The sequence below is a fragment of the Oryctolagus cuniculus genome, chromosome 10 (genome assembly GCF_051225735.1).
Source record: "Oryctolagus cuniculus isolate XC-2025 breed Fujian yellow rabbit chromosome 10, ASM5122573v1, whole genome shotgun sequence".
Taxonomy (NCBI): Eukaryota; Metazoa; Chordata; class Mammalia; order Lagomorpha; family Leporidae; genus Oryctolagus; species Oryctolagus cuniculus.
The window spans coordinates 113,318,420-113,333,326 of NC_142876.1; the positions used below are offsets into that span (position 1 = coordinate 113,318,420).

At 41.9% G+C, this 14,907-nt stretch overlaps 1 protein-coding gene across 6 annotated transcripts in view; it reads right to left on the minus strand.

The window, feature by feature from the left end:
- TCAIM (T cell activation inhibitor, mitochondrial) overlaps positions 1–14,907 on the minus strand; it is a 47,404-nt gene that overhangs the window by 14,748 nt on the left and 17,749 nt on the right. For 2 of the 6 annotated variants that reach the window (XM_008260359.5, XM_089306580.1), the window contains 2 exons: positions 11,127–11,379; positions 1,940–2,062 (listed from right to left, as the gene is read on the minus strand). In XM_008260359.5, coding sequence (XP_008258581.1) covers positions 1,940–2,062; positions 11,127–11,379 — 376 coding nt within the window. Of the gene's footprint in view, positions 1–1,939; positions 2,063–11,126; positions 14,897–14,907 lie in introns of all 6 variants that reach the window. The other 4 variants (XM_089306578.1, XM_089306577.1, XM_051852592.3 and 1 more) reach the window with 4 other exon arrangements.

Genomic DNA, 14,907 nt, shown 5'->3' on the forward strand with positions numbered 1-14,907 from the left:
TGGAAAACAGGTGTGTTTCCCAGATGTTGATGAAATCTGTCTAGGCCCAGTGTGCCTTTCACGCACATTCACTTGTGTCATAAGCTTTACAAAATGAGTGTACTGTGGAACTGAAAGAGCCCAGTAACCAACATCTGGTCCAGAAGTGACAAATGTGAAGATCCAAGGGCAGCTGTCAGTGTAAATTCAAACACCCCGGAGAAAGCAGGTCCACAGGCTCTGCTTATCAACAATGGTGTCTCATGAGAAAGAACTTGTAAATGCTCTGCGCTCGAAAGGCCCAGGAGAAAGGCGCCATTCTGGTACTTGGAGAGTTGTTTGGTTTGATACTCATACAAGAAAAGTCCTGACAGGGTTGAAAACAACAGAATAGGCCACAGCACAAAGTAACAGAAGTGTCCAAGCCTGAGGCTGGGTGACAATTTTCAGGGTTCTAAGGCAGACGTCCCATGAATGAATCATTTCACTTCATCCTTTTCCTTTCCGTACAGGTTTAAGAACTGTTAAATCTATTTTATAGTAATTTCAGTTGGTTTCTTTATATAATTGTGATTTCCAAGCTTATGAAAATTTATTTAAGAAGTTTGTTATTTAACATAGAACAAGAATAAACCATCTATTTTCTCTCTTCTCATTTAAAAAGACATTTTATTTGAAAGGCAGAAAGAGACAGAGACACAGACAGAGAAAGAGAAAGATAGATAGAGAGGCAGACAGAAAAGAAAGAAATCTTCTATATCCTGGTTCACTCCCCAAATGTCCACAGCAGCTGGAGCTGCCAGGCTGAAGTCAGGAGCTCAGAACTCCATTTAGGTCTTCAAATGGAAACAGGGACCTGTCACCCACTGCTTCCCAGGATGCATCAGCAGGAAGCTGGACGGGACACGGAGGAGCTGGGACTTGAACTGGCGCTCTGACATGGGATGCAGGCATCCCGAGTGCGGGTTGATAACTTGCTGCACCGCGGTGCCCACCTTCTTCTCCCTTCTTTTTAAACTCAAATACCAGTCTTACATGATTGGTACATAATTTTTTTTGCATGTGTCTATGGAAAGGAATTTTTTTTTATAAGATCGATCATATAAAAAGGTTGTACTATTATGCTAACAATGTCAATACTTAAACCTTCCTTCAAGATTTTATTTTTATCATTTTCTATTTATTTGAGAGGGACAGATAGAAGGAGAAAGAGGCAGAAAGCGAGAGAGAGGGAGAACGAATGCCCCTAGCAGGACTGGGTCACACTGATGCTGGGAGCTGGGAACTCAATCCAGCATTGGGGCAGGGATCTGAGTACTCGAGTCATAACCACTCCGACCCAGGGTGTGCACTCTCAGGAAGCTGGAGTCAGGAGCTAGAACTAGAACCACTGCAGTGTGGGACATGGGCATCTGCACCACTAGGCCAAACGCCTGCTCCCTGCCACCTCCAATACTTTATTTTTTTAAATATTTATTTATTTAATTAAAAGATGGAGTTACAGAGAGAGGGAGAAACAGAAAGAGAGGGAGAGACACAGAAAGGAAGAGATCTTCCATCTGCTGGTTCACTCCACAAATGGCTGCAGCAGCCATGGTTGGGCTGGGCTGAAGCCAAGAGCCAGGTTCTTCATCCAGGTCTCCCACGTGGGTGTCAGAGGCCCAGGCAATTGGGTCGTCTTTTGTTTTTTTCTCCAGACCCTCAGCAGGGAGCTGTATTGGAAGTGGAGCATCTGGGACTCGAACTGGCATCCATATGGGATGCTGGTGTCACAGGTGGTAGCTTAATCTATTACAACACAACACCAGCCCCCACTTCTAAGATTTTAAACAAGAAGTTAGTAAAAGTTTTCTTACTTAGAGGGACATGCATTCACAAAAGTGAAGAAAATTTAGTTATCAGAATAAAGATGCAAATACGTGTTTTTCATCTCTAAGTTAGGTTCTCTCTTCTGCAGTACCTGATATCTGAGAGTTGCAATTGATGAGAGAGTTCATCTTTTAAACGATCTAGTTCTTTCCTAAGTGGCAAACTGTTCTTCAGCTTTTTAACAGCACATTTTCCATTGTTATCTAACCAGGATCTGGAGAGGAAAAACAGAGATGGATGCTTTTCAAAGACTAGTGACAATACAAACATATCTACCATTACAAGATGCAGGCACTGCCTCATGTCAGGTTTTCCATCGAAAGCTCCTCTTCCTAAGTCTGTTTTTCTAGAGAAACATCCACTTCTATGATACCTTGCTTGGACAACAGTCAGCACCTGTCTGATCACTTCCCAGTGATGACAACTTCCTTTACATTCAAAACATTAAACTTTAATAACATCTATCATCATATTTCCAGAGATGGGATAATTCAGGAGAATTAATAGATGCTTCAAAACCTCTCATGTTTGTTGTCACTTTCAGTAGGCTATGACAGATGTTCACTTAGGTCAGCCATAAACATGTAGGGTAGAATCAATAATAACTATACAGCAAGTGAAACAAAGAACATTTTGGTCAAGGTGATAAAGTATAAAAGGCAAACTCAAAAGATGTCCCTAGTGAGAATGGAGACAGTAAAGAGGAATACACCAAAGGTTATTTTGTGTGTGTGTGTGGGGGGAATCCAGCTTTTCCCTTTATTTTGACCTTGGATGTGAGTAGCCGGAGCTCACAAGGTTTGCTTCCTCGTCTCACTACCCAAGTCCTCCCACTGGTCAGCCCTTAGCAATCCAGTCCTTCTGCTCCAAAGTCTCCAAACACATCTGTCTGTCCAGGTGGGTCTCCTTATAACCCCAGTGCTCATGCACCCTCCAGTCCTTTCCATCCAACCAAATGCCCACTGAGACCCAGTCTCAACTACAGGTGTGTAACAGGCTCCACAGGAAGATGCTAACTTTGCATTTATCAGATTATTCGCCTTAACAGTGTATGCGAAAAAATAAATACAAAACAATGCTTTAAGGGATCAGCTCTCAGAAAAGAGCTGCAAGACAGCCTGCATGGCTGCCCAGAGTGCAGCTCTGCCCCTGGAAGCCATCTCTCACTCAGAGCTGTAATCACCACGACACAAGGTGTGCTTGCTACTGCTCAGGATCTCTGGGTCCCTACAGGAGGGCTGGAGAGGTCCACCTGAAAGCATACGAAATTAAGAAACTGATATTCATCAGCCAGCAGGGTCCTGTGACCCAGACAAGACTCAAGTGCTATGAAAGCCAGGGGAAAGGGGGAAATCTGAAGAGGAAAAGCATATCTATGTGGCCCTACATATCTCATGAAATGAAGAAAAATTCCCTTTGCTGTGGAGAACATAGTGAGGCATCCCGTTAATCAAATGACGCATTAGTATCACCACATAAACCCGCCATGAAAACCACTCATCTCATCTGTGCTATTCTTGACGAGAAGCTCAATAACCTCTGATCATGAAGAAACAAGGAATATTCTACAGCACAACTGGTTTGTACTCACTGGTGTAATGAAAGAGAAGACAGTGTAGAGGAAATACTCTGGTTAAAGAAGAGGAACAGAAATGGAACCAAATGGGGTCACAAGCCAAGATGTTCTTTGCCTAATAAAGAGTGATGCTCAGAAAATGAGTGACAGTTCAGTAAGAGCTAGAAATGGGCTAAGACTGCCACAATCAAATGTTAATTTCCTGATTTCTACAATTATCCTATAGTTACATAAGAGACTGTCTTTGTTTACATCCCTAAATATCAGGTCATGATGAGATAAACAGCAGAATTATTTTTTGTGTCTATTAGCTTTTCACTGTCAGAGGTCCCTGTGTTGCTCTTCTGGTAAAACAATTCCAATAGGTAGATAGCTTTATTCTTACAGCAGGACTCCGCACAAAACCACGTCCAGCAAAATGGGAGTCTCCCTGCACTCAGAGGCAGCAGGCCCTTTTCTTAACCATGTTCTCCAATCCTCCTGTGAACAACACATGACACTTGATAACCCTGTCATTTATTTTCTACTTATATTAGATAGCGCTGGCTTCCTCTGTTGCCAAACAAGATTGCTGAAAATAAAATTCTCTTGGATTTTCTTGGGGTCAATCATAAATCGTTCAATTATGCTTCTGTCTTTCCCCACTTCCTTTTCTTTCTGCATTGGCTGGACCTTCCAGGACAAAAAATTCTAGAGCTGACGGTGGGCCTTTAGGTTGGCTTGTTTCTCCACAGCTCTGATCCCACCTGCTTTCCATCTTTGAAAAACTGCTAAAAATCTGTTACTGGCATTCCCTGTTCTCCTCCAGAAACCTTCACCAAATGATGAAAGAACTTTCGTGAAGATCTGGGGAGCTGCAGGCTACAAACTGGAAATGCTCTTCTGAGTGATGAGTGAGCTGTTAAGGGGAGTGATGGGTAAAATCCTTTCATAAAGTGAGAATGCGCATTAGCGGGAATACAGATTCCAGGCTGCAGGAAAGGAAAACTCCTTTCGAAGGAGCTGTTTTCACAGTCCAGGAGACAGAACCATGTGGCAATGGGAGTTCCCATTAAGTATCTTTGAGTGATGTCTTCCTCCACTCAGGATGAAAACAAACTGGCAGTCAAGAACTTTTTCCTCTGAAACCTTCCTGGGTATGCTCTCCGTTGATTCTTGTCCCATAGTTGGCCATAGTACTTTCTCAGCATCTCTTTTTGAAGCATTCAGACTATCTGTATAATAATTTCTATGCCTGTGTCTAATTTCCCCCATTTACCCTATTACTTGCCTGTGTATGGAATCTTCAGAGTTTTCTACATATAAGAGTAGATCACCTGTGGACAGAGAATTTACTTTTTCCTTTCCAGTAAATAGCCTGCCTTCCTGCCTCTGCCTTCCCTCCCTCCCTCCCTCGCTCCCTCCTTCCTTCCTTCCTTTCCTCCTTCCCTTCCTCTCTTTGCCTGATGGCTCTGCTTAGGACTTCTAGTTATAGGCTGGGCAGAAGTGGTGAAAATGGGCATCCTTGCTTTGATCTTGAGCTTGGAGGAAACACTTTAGTCTTTCACCATTGAGTATAATGTGAAATTGAGTATGCTGTGTGGGCTTTTCATATATGGCTTTTATGATGTTGACATAATTTCCTTCTATTCCAACCCTGCTGAATTTTTATCACGATGCTTTTCCTGCAAAAATTTGAGACAGTCATTTGTTTTCTTTTTTCCTTCATTCTGTTACTGTGATATACTGCATGGATTTATTTTTGTGTGTTAAGTTGTCCTCGTAACCGAGGGATAAATAGATCTCTCTTGGTCTTGGTATGTAATCCTTTCAGCAGGTTGCTGAATTTGTTTTCCTAGTACAGTGTGCAGTAATTTTGCATCAGTGTTCCTAAATGATACTGGTCTGCAGTTTTCTTTGCTTGCACTCTCTGACTCTGGTGTCAGGATTAATACTGGCCTCACAGACTGTGGTAGGAAATATTCCTTCTTCAGTTTTTTGGGTAAGTTTGAAAAGGATTGGGGTTAGTTCTTCTTTAAATATTTGGCACAATTTACTAGTGAAGCCACTGGATACAGGTCTTCTATTTGTTGGATAATAATTTTCAATTACTGAAGCAATCTCCTGACTAGTTATAGGCTTATTGAGATATTCTATTTCTTTATGGCTTAGTATTGGCGGTTTTTATGTTTCTAGAATTGCTTTATCTAGGTCATCCATTTGTTGGTATACAACTGCTCATGGTACTCTTATACTCTTCTGTAGAATTAGTAATGTTTCCACTTTGATGTCTCGTTTCAGTAATGTGAGTCTCTTTTTTTAGCCCAACTAAATTTAGGTTTGTCAATCCTTGTTGCTTTTTTCTTTCTTTCTTTCTTTCTTTTTTTTTTTTTTTTTTGACAGGCAGAGTGGACAGCGAGAGAGAGAGAGAGAAAGAGAGAAAGGTCTTCCTTTACCGTTGGTTCATCCTCCAATGGCCGCTGTGGCCAGCGCACCGTGCTGATCTGAAGCCAGGAGCCAGGTGCTTCTCCTGGTCTCCCATGCAGGTGCAGGACCCAAGGACTTGGGCCATCCTCCACTACACTCCAGGGCCATAGCAGAGAGCTGGCACCCCGACCGGGACTAGAACCCGGTATGCTGACGCCGCAGGCAGAGGATTAGCCTATTGAGCTGTGGCGCTGGCCGCTTTTTTCTCTTTTCAAAGAGCAACTTCTGGCTTCACTGATTTTCTTCATTTTCTTCCCTCTATTTCGTGTATGTCCATTTGAATAGTATCTCCTTTCTTCTGCTAGCTTTGGGTTTAGTTTGATCTTTGAGACATGTAAGCTGTAAAGGTAGGCTGTAGACTTGATGTCTCCTTGTTTTCTATGAAGTATTCATAGCCACAAATTTCCTCCTTAGTACTGTGTTCCCTCCCATGTGTTGTACTGTGTGCTGTATGCTATTTTCATTCCCATTAATCTATTTTTTTTTTTATTTTTTTGACAGGCAGAGTGGACAGTGAGAGAGAGAGACAGAGAGAAAGGTCTTCCTTTGCTGTTGGTTCACCTCCAATGGCCGCTGCGGCCGGCGCACCGCGCTGATCCAATGGCAGGAGCCAGGAGCCAGGTGCTTTTCCTGGTCTCCCCATGGGGTGCAGGGCCCAAGCACTTGGGCCATCCTCCACTGCACTCCTGGGCCACAGCAGAGAGCTGGCCTGGAAGAGGGGCAACCGGGACAGAATCCGGCGCCCCCACCGGGACTAGAACCCGGTGTGCTGGCGCCGCTAGGCGGAGGATTAGCCTAGTGAGCCACGGCGCCGGCCTCATTCCCATTAATCTAAAGTGTATTGGGTTTTTTTGGTAGAGTGTACTGTGTCTATTATGCACAGTTGGTTTATTCAATTACTTCTGTCTGGTTGTTACATTATTGTGAGTGAAGTATTGACATTTTCAATATTACTATATAACTGCTTCTACCTTCAATTCTGTCCATTTAAAAAAAATATTTATTTTGAAAGAGTTACAGACACAGAGAAATCTTCTATCTGCTGTTTCACTGCCTAGATGGTCACAACAGCCAGCGCTGGGCCAGGCTGAAGCCAGGAGCCTGGAATTCCATCTAGGTCTCCCACATGGGTGGCAGGGACCCAAATACTTGGGCCGCCTTCTGCTGCCTTCCCAGGCACTTCAGCAGGGAGCTGGATCAGAGGCAGAGTAGCTGAGACTCCAACTGGCGCTCATATAGGATACTTGCATTGTAAGTAATGGCTTAACAGTGATGCTGAGTTAAGCCACCACCTGAGATGCCCACGTCCCATATGGGAGAACATGGGACCAAGTCCTGCCTCTGCTTCTGATCCAGCCTCCTGCTGCTGTACCTGGGAGCCAGCAGATGATGGCTCAAGTATTTGAGTTCCTGACACGTGGGAGTCCTGGATGGAGTTCCTGTCTCCTGGGCTTAGCCTGGCTCAGCCCAAGCTACTATGGGCATTTGAAGAGTGAACCAGCAGATGGAAGATCTCTCTCTGTGTCATGTTTCAAATAAATAAAAACAATATAAATGCAATTATCATTTTAAAAGACTAGACATACCATCTACTATAATGTTATATCATTATTAATTTTACTTTATGAAGCTAAGAAAAGAAAGGTTTTAGGTAGCTAATAATGGGTTAACCTAATCTGTCAAGATAAACAGCTGTTGACAACTAGATTAGAAAACAATGATCAACAAATTAAGACTGCTCAATTTCCACTGTTTAAGGTGATATCCTCTGAAAGGGTAGATAACAAGTGAAATGCATTCTTTGAGCTTGTCCTGCTAACTGTCAGCATGAGGGCCTGGGGCAGAGTGCTCTTTAGGTACTGGGTTAACCTGCCACTTAGGACGCCTGCATCTCATACTGGAGTGCTGGTTTGAGTCCTGGGTCGTCTGCTTCCAATTAGGCTTCCTGCTAAGGCACTTGGGAAGGCAGCAAATGATGGCCCAAGTAGTTGGGTTCCTGCCACCAAGGTAGGAGACCCCAGATGCAATTCTTGGGTCATGGCCTGGGGCTGACCCAGCCCTGACTGTTATGGGTATTTGAGAGTAAATCAGCAGATGAAAGATCTCTTTCTCTTGTTCTGTTTTTTCCAATCACTCTACCTTTCAAATAAATAATACATATTCAAATAAGTAAATAAATGATAGCTTGAATTTAAAACAAAGTTTATCTTGGAGTAAATCAAGATCCAGAGTAAAAAGAAACTTGTCTAAACGCAGAAGTTTTTCCTTGAGACAAATGTATCTCAGCTAAAATCAGCACACATCTTCTAGTGAATGGCTAAATGAACTACATTCAATGCTGCGTCACTTTTACCGCTCCCGCCTGCATTAGCTACTTTACATTTCCATAGTAAATCCTGAGTTCTCTTGTCACATTCACATTCATTCCACAGGTCATCAATTCAGTTCAATAAAAATACTGGCCCTGTTCTATGAGTCTAGGAAGTAGAATAATAAACGGGGATGATTAAAACATCATCCCTATTTATAAGAACTATCTAGTATAATGTAATAAAATATAATGTAGGAAAGTCTTATTAGAGACTTGGGAATTCCACTGGATGAACTACACACAAAGAAATTATAAATACCCAGCTTAGAGAAGGAACCTAGCTGAACAGCATGTACTTGCTTGAACTGGCCTTTTGCAGTTTTCATTACTTTTCCAGCTGGCTAACTCTTACTCCTGGGTCTGTAGGACAAACTTTTCACCACAGCTGCACGTGTAGCTCCAGATCAAAATCGTACCTTATAAAACACTCAACTATAAAACACAGACTAGATGCTTCTCTGCCATTCTTAAATACTTAATTTTTTGGTAAATATGTATGTGCTTATTTGAAAGAGAGCGAGAGAGAGAGAGAGAGAACGCGAGCGCTTCTATCTGCTGGTTCACTTCCCAAATGTCCACAATAGCTGGTGTAGCAGGATTCATGTACAGAGACAAGACACCAAGGCCTTTAACAGGAAGTAGTCTTTATTTATGCTGGCTTAAGGCCCAGGTGGAATTTTTTTATCCAAAAGCCTGAACCCTGAACAAAGAGGGGTATTTCCTTATAAATGGTTTTAGCTTCTTTTTCTCCCTTGTATGGTTACATGCATATATTTGGATATTCTAATGTTACATGGCAGCCACAGCAATTGATGCAGTATGCAGCATGAATATGGAGTTACTGATGATGATTTTCCACACACATACTGAGCCCTATGCTGTCTAGCCATCCCTTAGTGTTAATAAGCTGGAACCTAAGCAGATAATAACTTCACAGGCAAGCAGATAACAACTACATTTCATTCCCAGGACAGGATCCTCCTTTCTTCTTCTGACCTTGGGAAAGTCTTTACCACAACTTTATAATCAGGTTAGTTAGAAACAAGTTTAATTAACAAAGGCTTCTGCCACACCTGAGCTGGGTCAGGCTGAAGCCAGGGACCCAAAGCCAGGAGCCAGAAGCCAGGAGCTTCTTCTGGGTCTCCCACATGGGTGCAGAGGCCCAAGCACTTGGGCCATCATCTGCTGCTTTCCCAGGTGCATTAGCAGGGAGCTGGATTGGAAGCAGGGCAGCCAGTGCTCGAACCAGAGCTCATATGGGATGCCAGCACTACAGGCCATGGCTTTAACCTGCTGCGCCACAGTGCAGGTCCCAATACTTAATCCTTAAACCCCTTAGTTTGAGTAAAGGTTTAACAAAGCCATTTTTGCTTTTCTGCCTTGACTTATCCAATATCACTTTTTGTCTGTACCCTTCAGACCATGCATTCCCAATGCTAGGGAACAGAGTAAGATGATGAGCGTGTGAGCAGAGGTTTCAGGTGCTGGATCCCAACAGGTACGAGGCTGAGCACATCTGGCTTAGCTCACGCTCACCGAACTCTAGCTCAGCTCCTACTGCAGCCTCTGTGCAACTGACTTGCAGTCCCGTCTCCTCCGTCTTCCTAAATCAAATTCTAAATTCATCAGCATCTATGCCATTGTGACTGCTGTTCACTACTACTCTCACTTCTTACTCTCTTGTTACTTCTGGTCTATCATTCGCACTCCCAAGCCTGTTTTCATCTCAGTTTGTCTACAGACCAAAGGAGGTGATTTATCTATCAGCTATGCAGGCTGATGGGTCTCACAGAGCCACACCCTGCCTTCGCTTGTTGACTGAGATCTAGCTGGGTAACAGGGGAGGAATGCTAGGGTTTGTGTGGATAATCCACACAGGAACTGGGGGAGGATCAAGGATCATTTACTGTGCTACAGTGCCTGACAATCTTTCAGTAAGTCACTGGGCTCTTTAGATTCAACTGTAGAAGCACAGTGTGCCTGTTCTTTAGAGAGCAGAAATGACTCAAAAAGCATGAATGGTGGCTTCACAAGCAAGGCTTGCCAAAGGATAAAGAAATATTTTATACATGATTTTTAAGATTTAGCAGAATTATTAATTCTCAATAATCTCTGTTAGGATGGTATTTTTAAACAGTGTCTCCAATGAACTTTTCTTTATGTACAGATCAATACATTAAATTACTATAGAGCTCTACAAAAAACACACACACAAAAAAACAAAAAACTGGAAATGCCTAACATGTAAAGAAGCTTAAAATACTTTAAAAATAGAATTTTAAAAACTTCAGGCCAGCGCCGCGGCTCAATAGGCTAATCCTCACCTAGCGGCGCCAGCATACCGGGTTCTAGTCCCGGTTGGGGCGCCGGATTCTGTCCCGGTTGCCCCTCTTCCAGGCCAGCTCTCTGCTATGGCCCGGGAGTGTAGTGGAGGATGGCCCAAGTGCTTGGGCCCTGCGCCCCATAGGAGACCAGGAGAAGCACCTGGCTCCTGCCTTCGGATCAGCGCGGTGCGCCGGCCGCAGCATGCCGGCAGCAGCGGCCATTGGAGGGTGAACCAATGGTAAAGGAAGACCTTTCTCTCTCTCTCTCTCTCTCTCTCACTGTCCACTCTGCCTGTCAAAAACAAAACAAAACAAAACAAAACAAAACACTTCAAACAATCTCTCTTGCTTGTGTTTGGTATCAAAAACTAAAAAATTAAAAGCAGTTGGATGTATTCTGGCAATTTTAAGTAAGAAACATGGATCCTCTTTCTTCCTAACAGTTCCTGGATAAACCAAATGGAAAAGATGCATGCTGGAAAATTAGACTTTAAAGATGAACCACGGAGGACAGTTGTGTTAAATGAAAACTTTTACGTACGTTAAGGTTGTTTCCATTCTCGAGACTTGCTCAAGGTCTTCATCAGGATCCTTAAATCCAGTGAAGGAGTAGTAAGACTTGTCCCACTTGATGGGCCTGTCTGACGTCCTTTTAACTTCTTTGAGAGGCTGGGAACGTACATTAGTGTTCAAGCTTTGGATATGTTCAACAGATAAACTGCAGGAGTTGAGAATATATAATACTGTGCTTAGCAGATCTCTGGTGTGCAAAGTAAATTTGACTGCTCGAAATCCTAGAGAATATAATTCCCCCAAACAATTAATACAGATGATTATTTGCCTTACCTTAAAAATATTTTTCATGCAACATTTATAAAATCAAAATCTGTTTAGAACATTCCGTCACTGATTAAATTCATCCTGTTGTAAATCATCTGCAAATGGAGAATTACTTGGCTTCTCTGAAATGGCACCACATGATTTCTACTTTCCTGAATTCCTTTCTTGGCAGCGCCCTGTCCCAGTTTAGCACCAATGACCAAATTCTTCCCAGCTTAAGAAGGGGATTCAGGATATTTTCAGTACTGCCCATAAATATGGTCTCTCTTATTACAAGACAAAGGCGCTCTCTTATGAGCAGGTGTCCACCTAAGATAGTTTCTAATACACACACATGCACACACACACAGAGTGAGAGAGAGAGAGACAGAAGGAGGACAGTGCCTGCATTGTGACAGTAACTCAGATGAGGAGGGGGCCATGTCATCTAATCTCAGTGGTTACAGCAACCCATCTTGAATCTTCTTTTTATTACAAGAGACTGCCCTCAGATCTGCCCACCTAACTAGCTAGTAATCCAGTATTTTGAGGAATGATTAAACTTTTTCTGTAAAATTTAGTGCTTCACAATCCAATTTTAATGTTGGGCTAAATTTTATAATCTCAATTAAGTTACTGAAAGGAAACCCGCTGGTTTGGTTGGTTTGTTTTTTCCATTTACTGGGTGTTAGGCAAGCTTCTAGGGAATTTAGATATCTTTTCAATCAGCATTCCTACCAACCATGCCAAGGTAAAGAAACACAGGCTACAGGAGGTCAAGAATGAAGAGTGAATGGACACCAAGCCAAGTGTTTCTAATTAGCTCTGAAAATTACACAAGAAGTATGGAGGTGCATGCTTATTGTAAAACTAGAGAGACAAATAGTAATATATATGTATATATATATCTATGTATCTATAAATATACAACTTTAGAATCTTACGCCTTTATCAGATATGGCCACTCTAACAGGCACATATTCTTCCAGATCTGCACTAGTATGTTAGCGATGAGGCATACGCGGCTATTGAAAATTGAATTCATTAAAATTAAAACGAATCTAAAGTTCAGTTCCTCAGTCTTACTGGCCACATTTCAAGTGCTCAGTAGCCACATGGGGCTGTGTGTTGGGTGGCAGAGGTATGGGACATTTCCTCCACTGCTGAAAGTTCTACTGGGCAGCACACGTGGAGATCTTTTCTACGTGTGTATCGTATATAACATATGCACATGCATTAACACAAGCACACATCTACTCAGCTTGAATAGATTATTCAGAAGTTGCTTTGTGTAGGTTTTGAACAGGTTAATTCAAACTTGATAATGGTGACCCTTTGACATTCAATGACTAAATCAACCTCATTCTTTTTAACAGCTACTGTCTTGTCTAGTCCTTGTAACAATGATAGTATCATCTAACATTTCCTATAGTGATGGACATACAACTTGCTTTCAGGTTTTCTCTATTCCATACAAGGCTTAGATGTGTTTTGTCTTTGATGAAAGCACAATTTAAATCATTCTTAGAGATACCAGCTCGGCTTTCCACACAGATTTAATCTTTTTTTCTTAACAAAAAGATTTATTTACTTGAAAAGCAGAATATTAGAGATGGGGAGAGAGAGAGAAAGAGAGGGGTGAGGAGAGAGATATCTTCCATCTGTTGGTTCACTTTCCAAACGGCCACAAAGACACAAAAGCCAGGGCGTGGCCAAGCTGAAGCCAGGAACAGAAACTCCATCCAGGCCTCCAACAGGGGTGGTAGGTCCCCAAGTACCTGGGCTATCTTCTGCTGCCTTAGCAGGTACATTAGCTGGGAGCTCAATTCGAAGCCAAGTAGCCAGGACTTGAACCAGTACTCCAATATGGGACACTGGCATTGCAAGCAGTGGCTTGATCTGCTGCATCACAACACTGGCCCCCCACTTAATTTATCTTAATTGGTTAATTACTTAACCTAATGAAAAGCCAGCCATACAGTCAAAAATGCTTCTATAAGACTGTACATATTCCTTAAAATTAAAAAAAATTTATTTGGAAGGCAGAGAGACAGAGAGGAACAGAAAGATAAATAGATAACTTATGTGTGGTTACTTCCCAGATGCCTGCAATGCCTAGGACTAGGTGGAGGTTGAAGCCAGGAGTGGGGAATGCAATTCAGATCTCCCAAAGGGGTGGTAGGAACTCAGTTACCTGAGCCATCATTACTATCTCCCAGGGTCTGCACTAGTAGGAAGCTGGAGTCAGGAGCTGGAACCAGGAATTGAACTCAGGTACTCAGGTGTGGGACACAGGTGTCCTAACTGCCAGGTGAATCACCTGCACCCTGAACATATTCTTTAATGGTTCCTTAAGAGACATTTTGAGAAGAGGAATTTTCCAGATTTGCAGAGATAATTTCAAACTGCATTCTAGAAAAAGCTTAATTGAATTTACACCCCTACCAATAATGTATGAAAGCATACTCTCACCATATGTGTTATCAGTAAAAGAAAAAATATTAATAGGCAAAAAATAGTACCTAATTATTTCAGTTTGCATTGGAATACTGTATACATTTTTATACTTATAGTGGCTTCTTTTATGCATTATTTCTTGGATTGTTTGTTCTTTGCCTTTGCCTATTTTTGTAATGGAGACTGCTTTTTTTTTGTTTTTGTTTGTTTGTAAGAACTCATTATATACTAACATCATCTTTGTCATATATGTTGCATGTTTTCTACCATTTCTAATTTCATTTTTCTGTGATCTCTTTTTGCTTTATGAGTGATTTAAAAATTAATCATCAACTAAAATTAGAGGACTTTTGTCTTTACTCAGCCAGAGCTGACTACAGCTATTTGTTTTACCATTAATTCACAACGAGTTCTTAGTAAATCCTTGTTTTATAATTTATTCTACAAATAAGGTTTATTTCTTTATAGATCACCAAAAAGATGTAGAGCTGAAGAAACCATTTATGTCTTGAAGGATTTCACTGTATAAATGATCCAAAGTTGCTGTTGAAATTTCAGTATAAAAATCAGGAGGAAGGCATTTGACACAGTGATAGGCTGTTGCTTGGGATGCCTGCAGCCTTCATCAGAGTGACTGGGTTTGAGTCCTGGCTCCATTCTTCATTTGAACTTCCTGTTAAGGTGAACCCTCATGGGCAGCAGGTTCAAGTACTTGGGTCCCTGACACCCTTGTGGGAGAGCTGGATTAAGTTCTTGACTCCTGGCTTCAGGCTAGTTCAGTCCTGTGTCTGCTGCAGGCATTTGGGGAATGAACCAGTGGGTGGGAAATAAGTCTGTATTTCTCTACCTTTCAAATAAATCAATATTTAAAATAATCACTAGCAAACATTTTACTTTACTACCTTCTTAATTATCAGTGAAAGCCTGATTGAGTTTTAATGTTCCAAACATAAAAACTAGAAAAACATTTTATTCTAATTTTATGAACAATAAAAATTTTAAAGAATAAAAAGTCTTAAATTTTTGTCAGAGCACCTGTGGGGAGC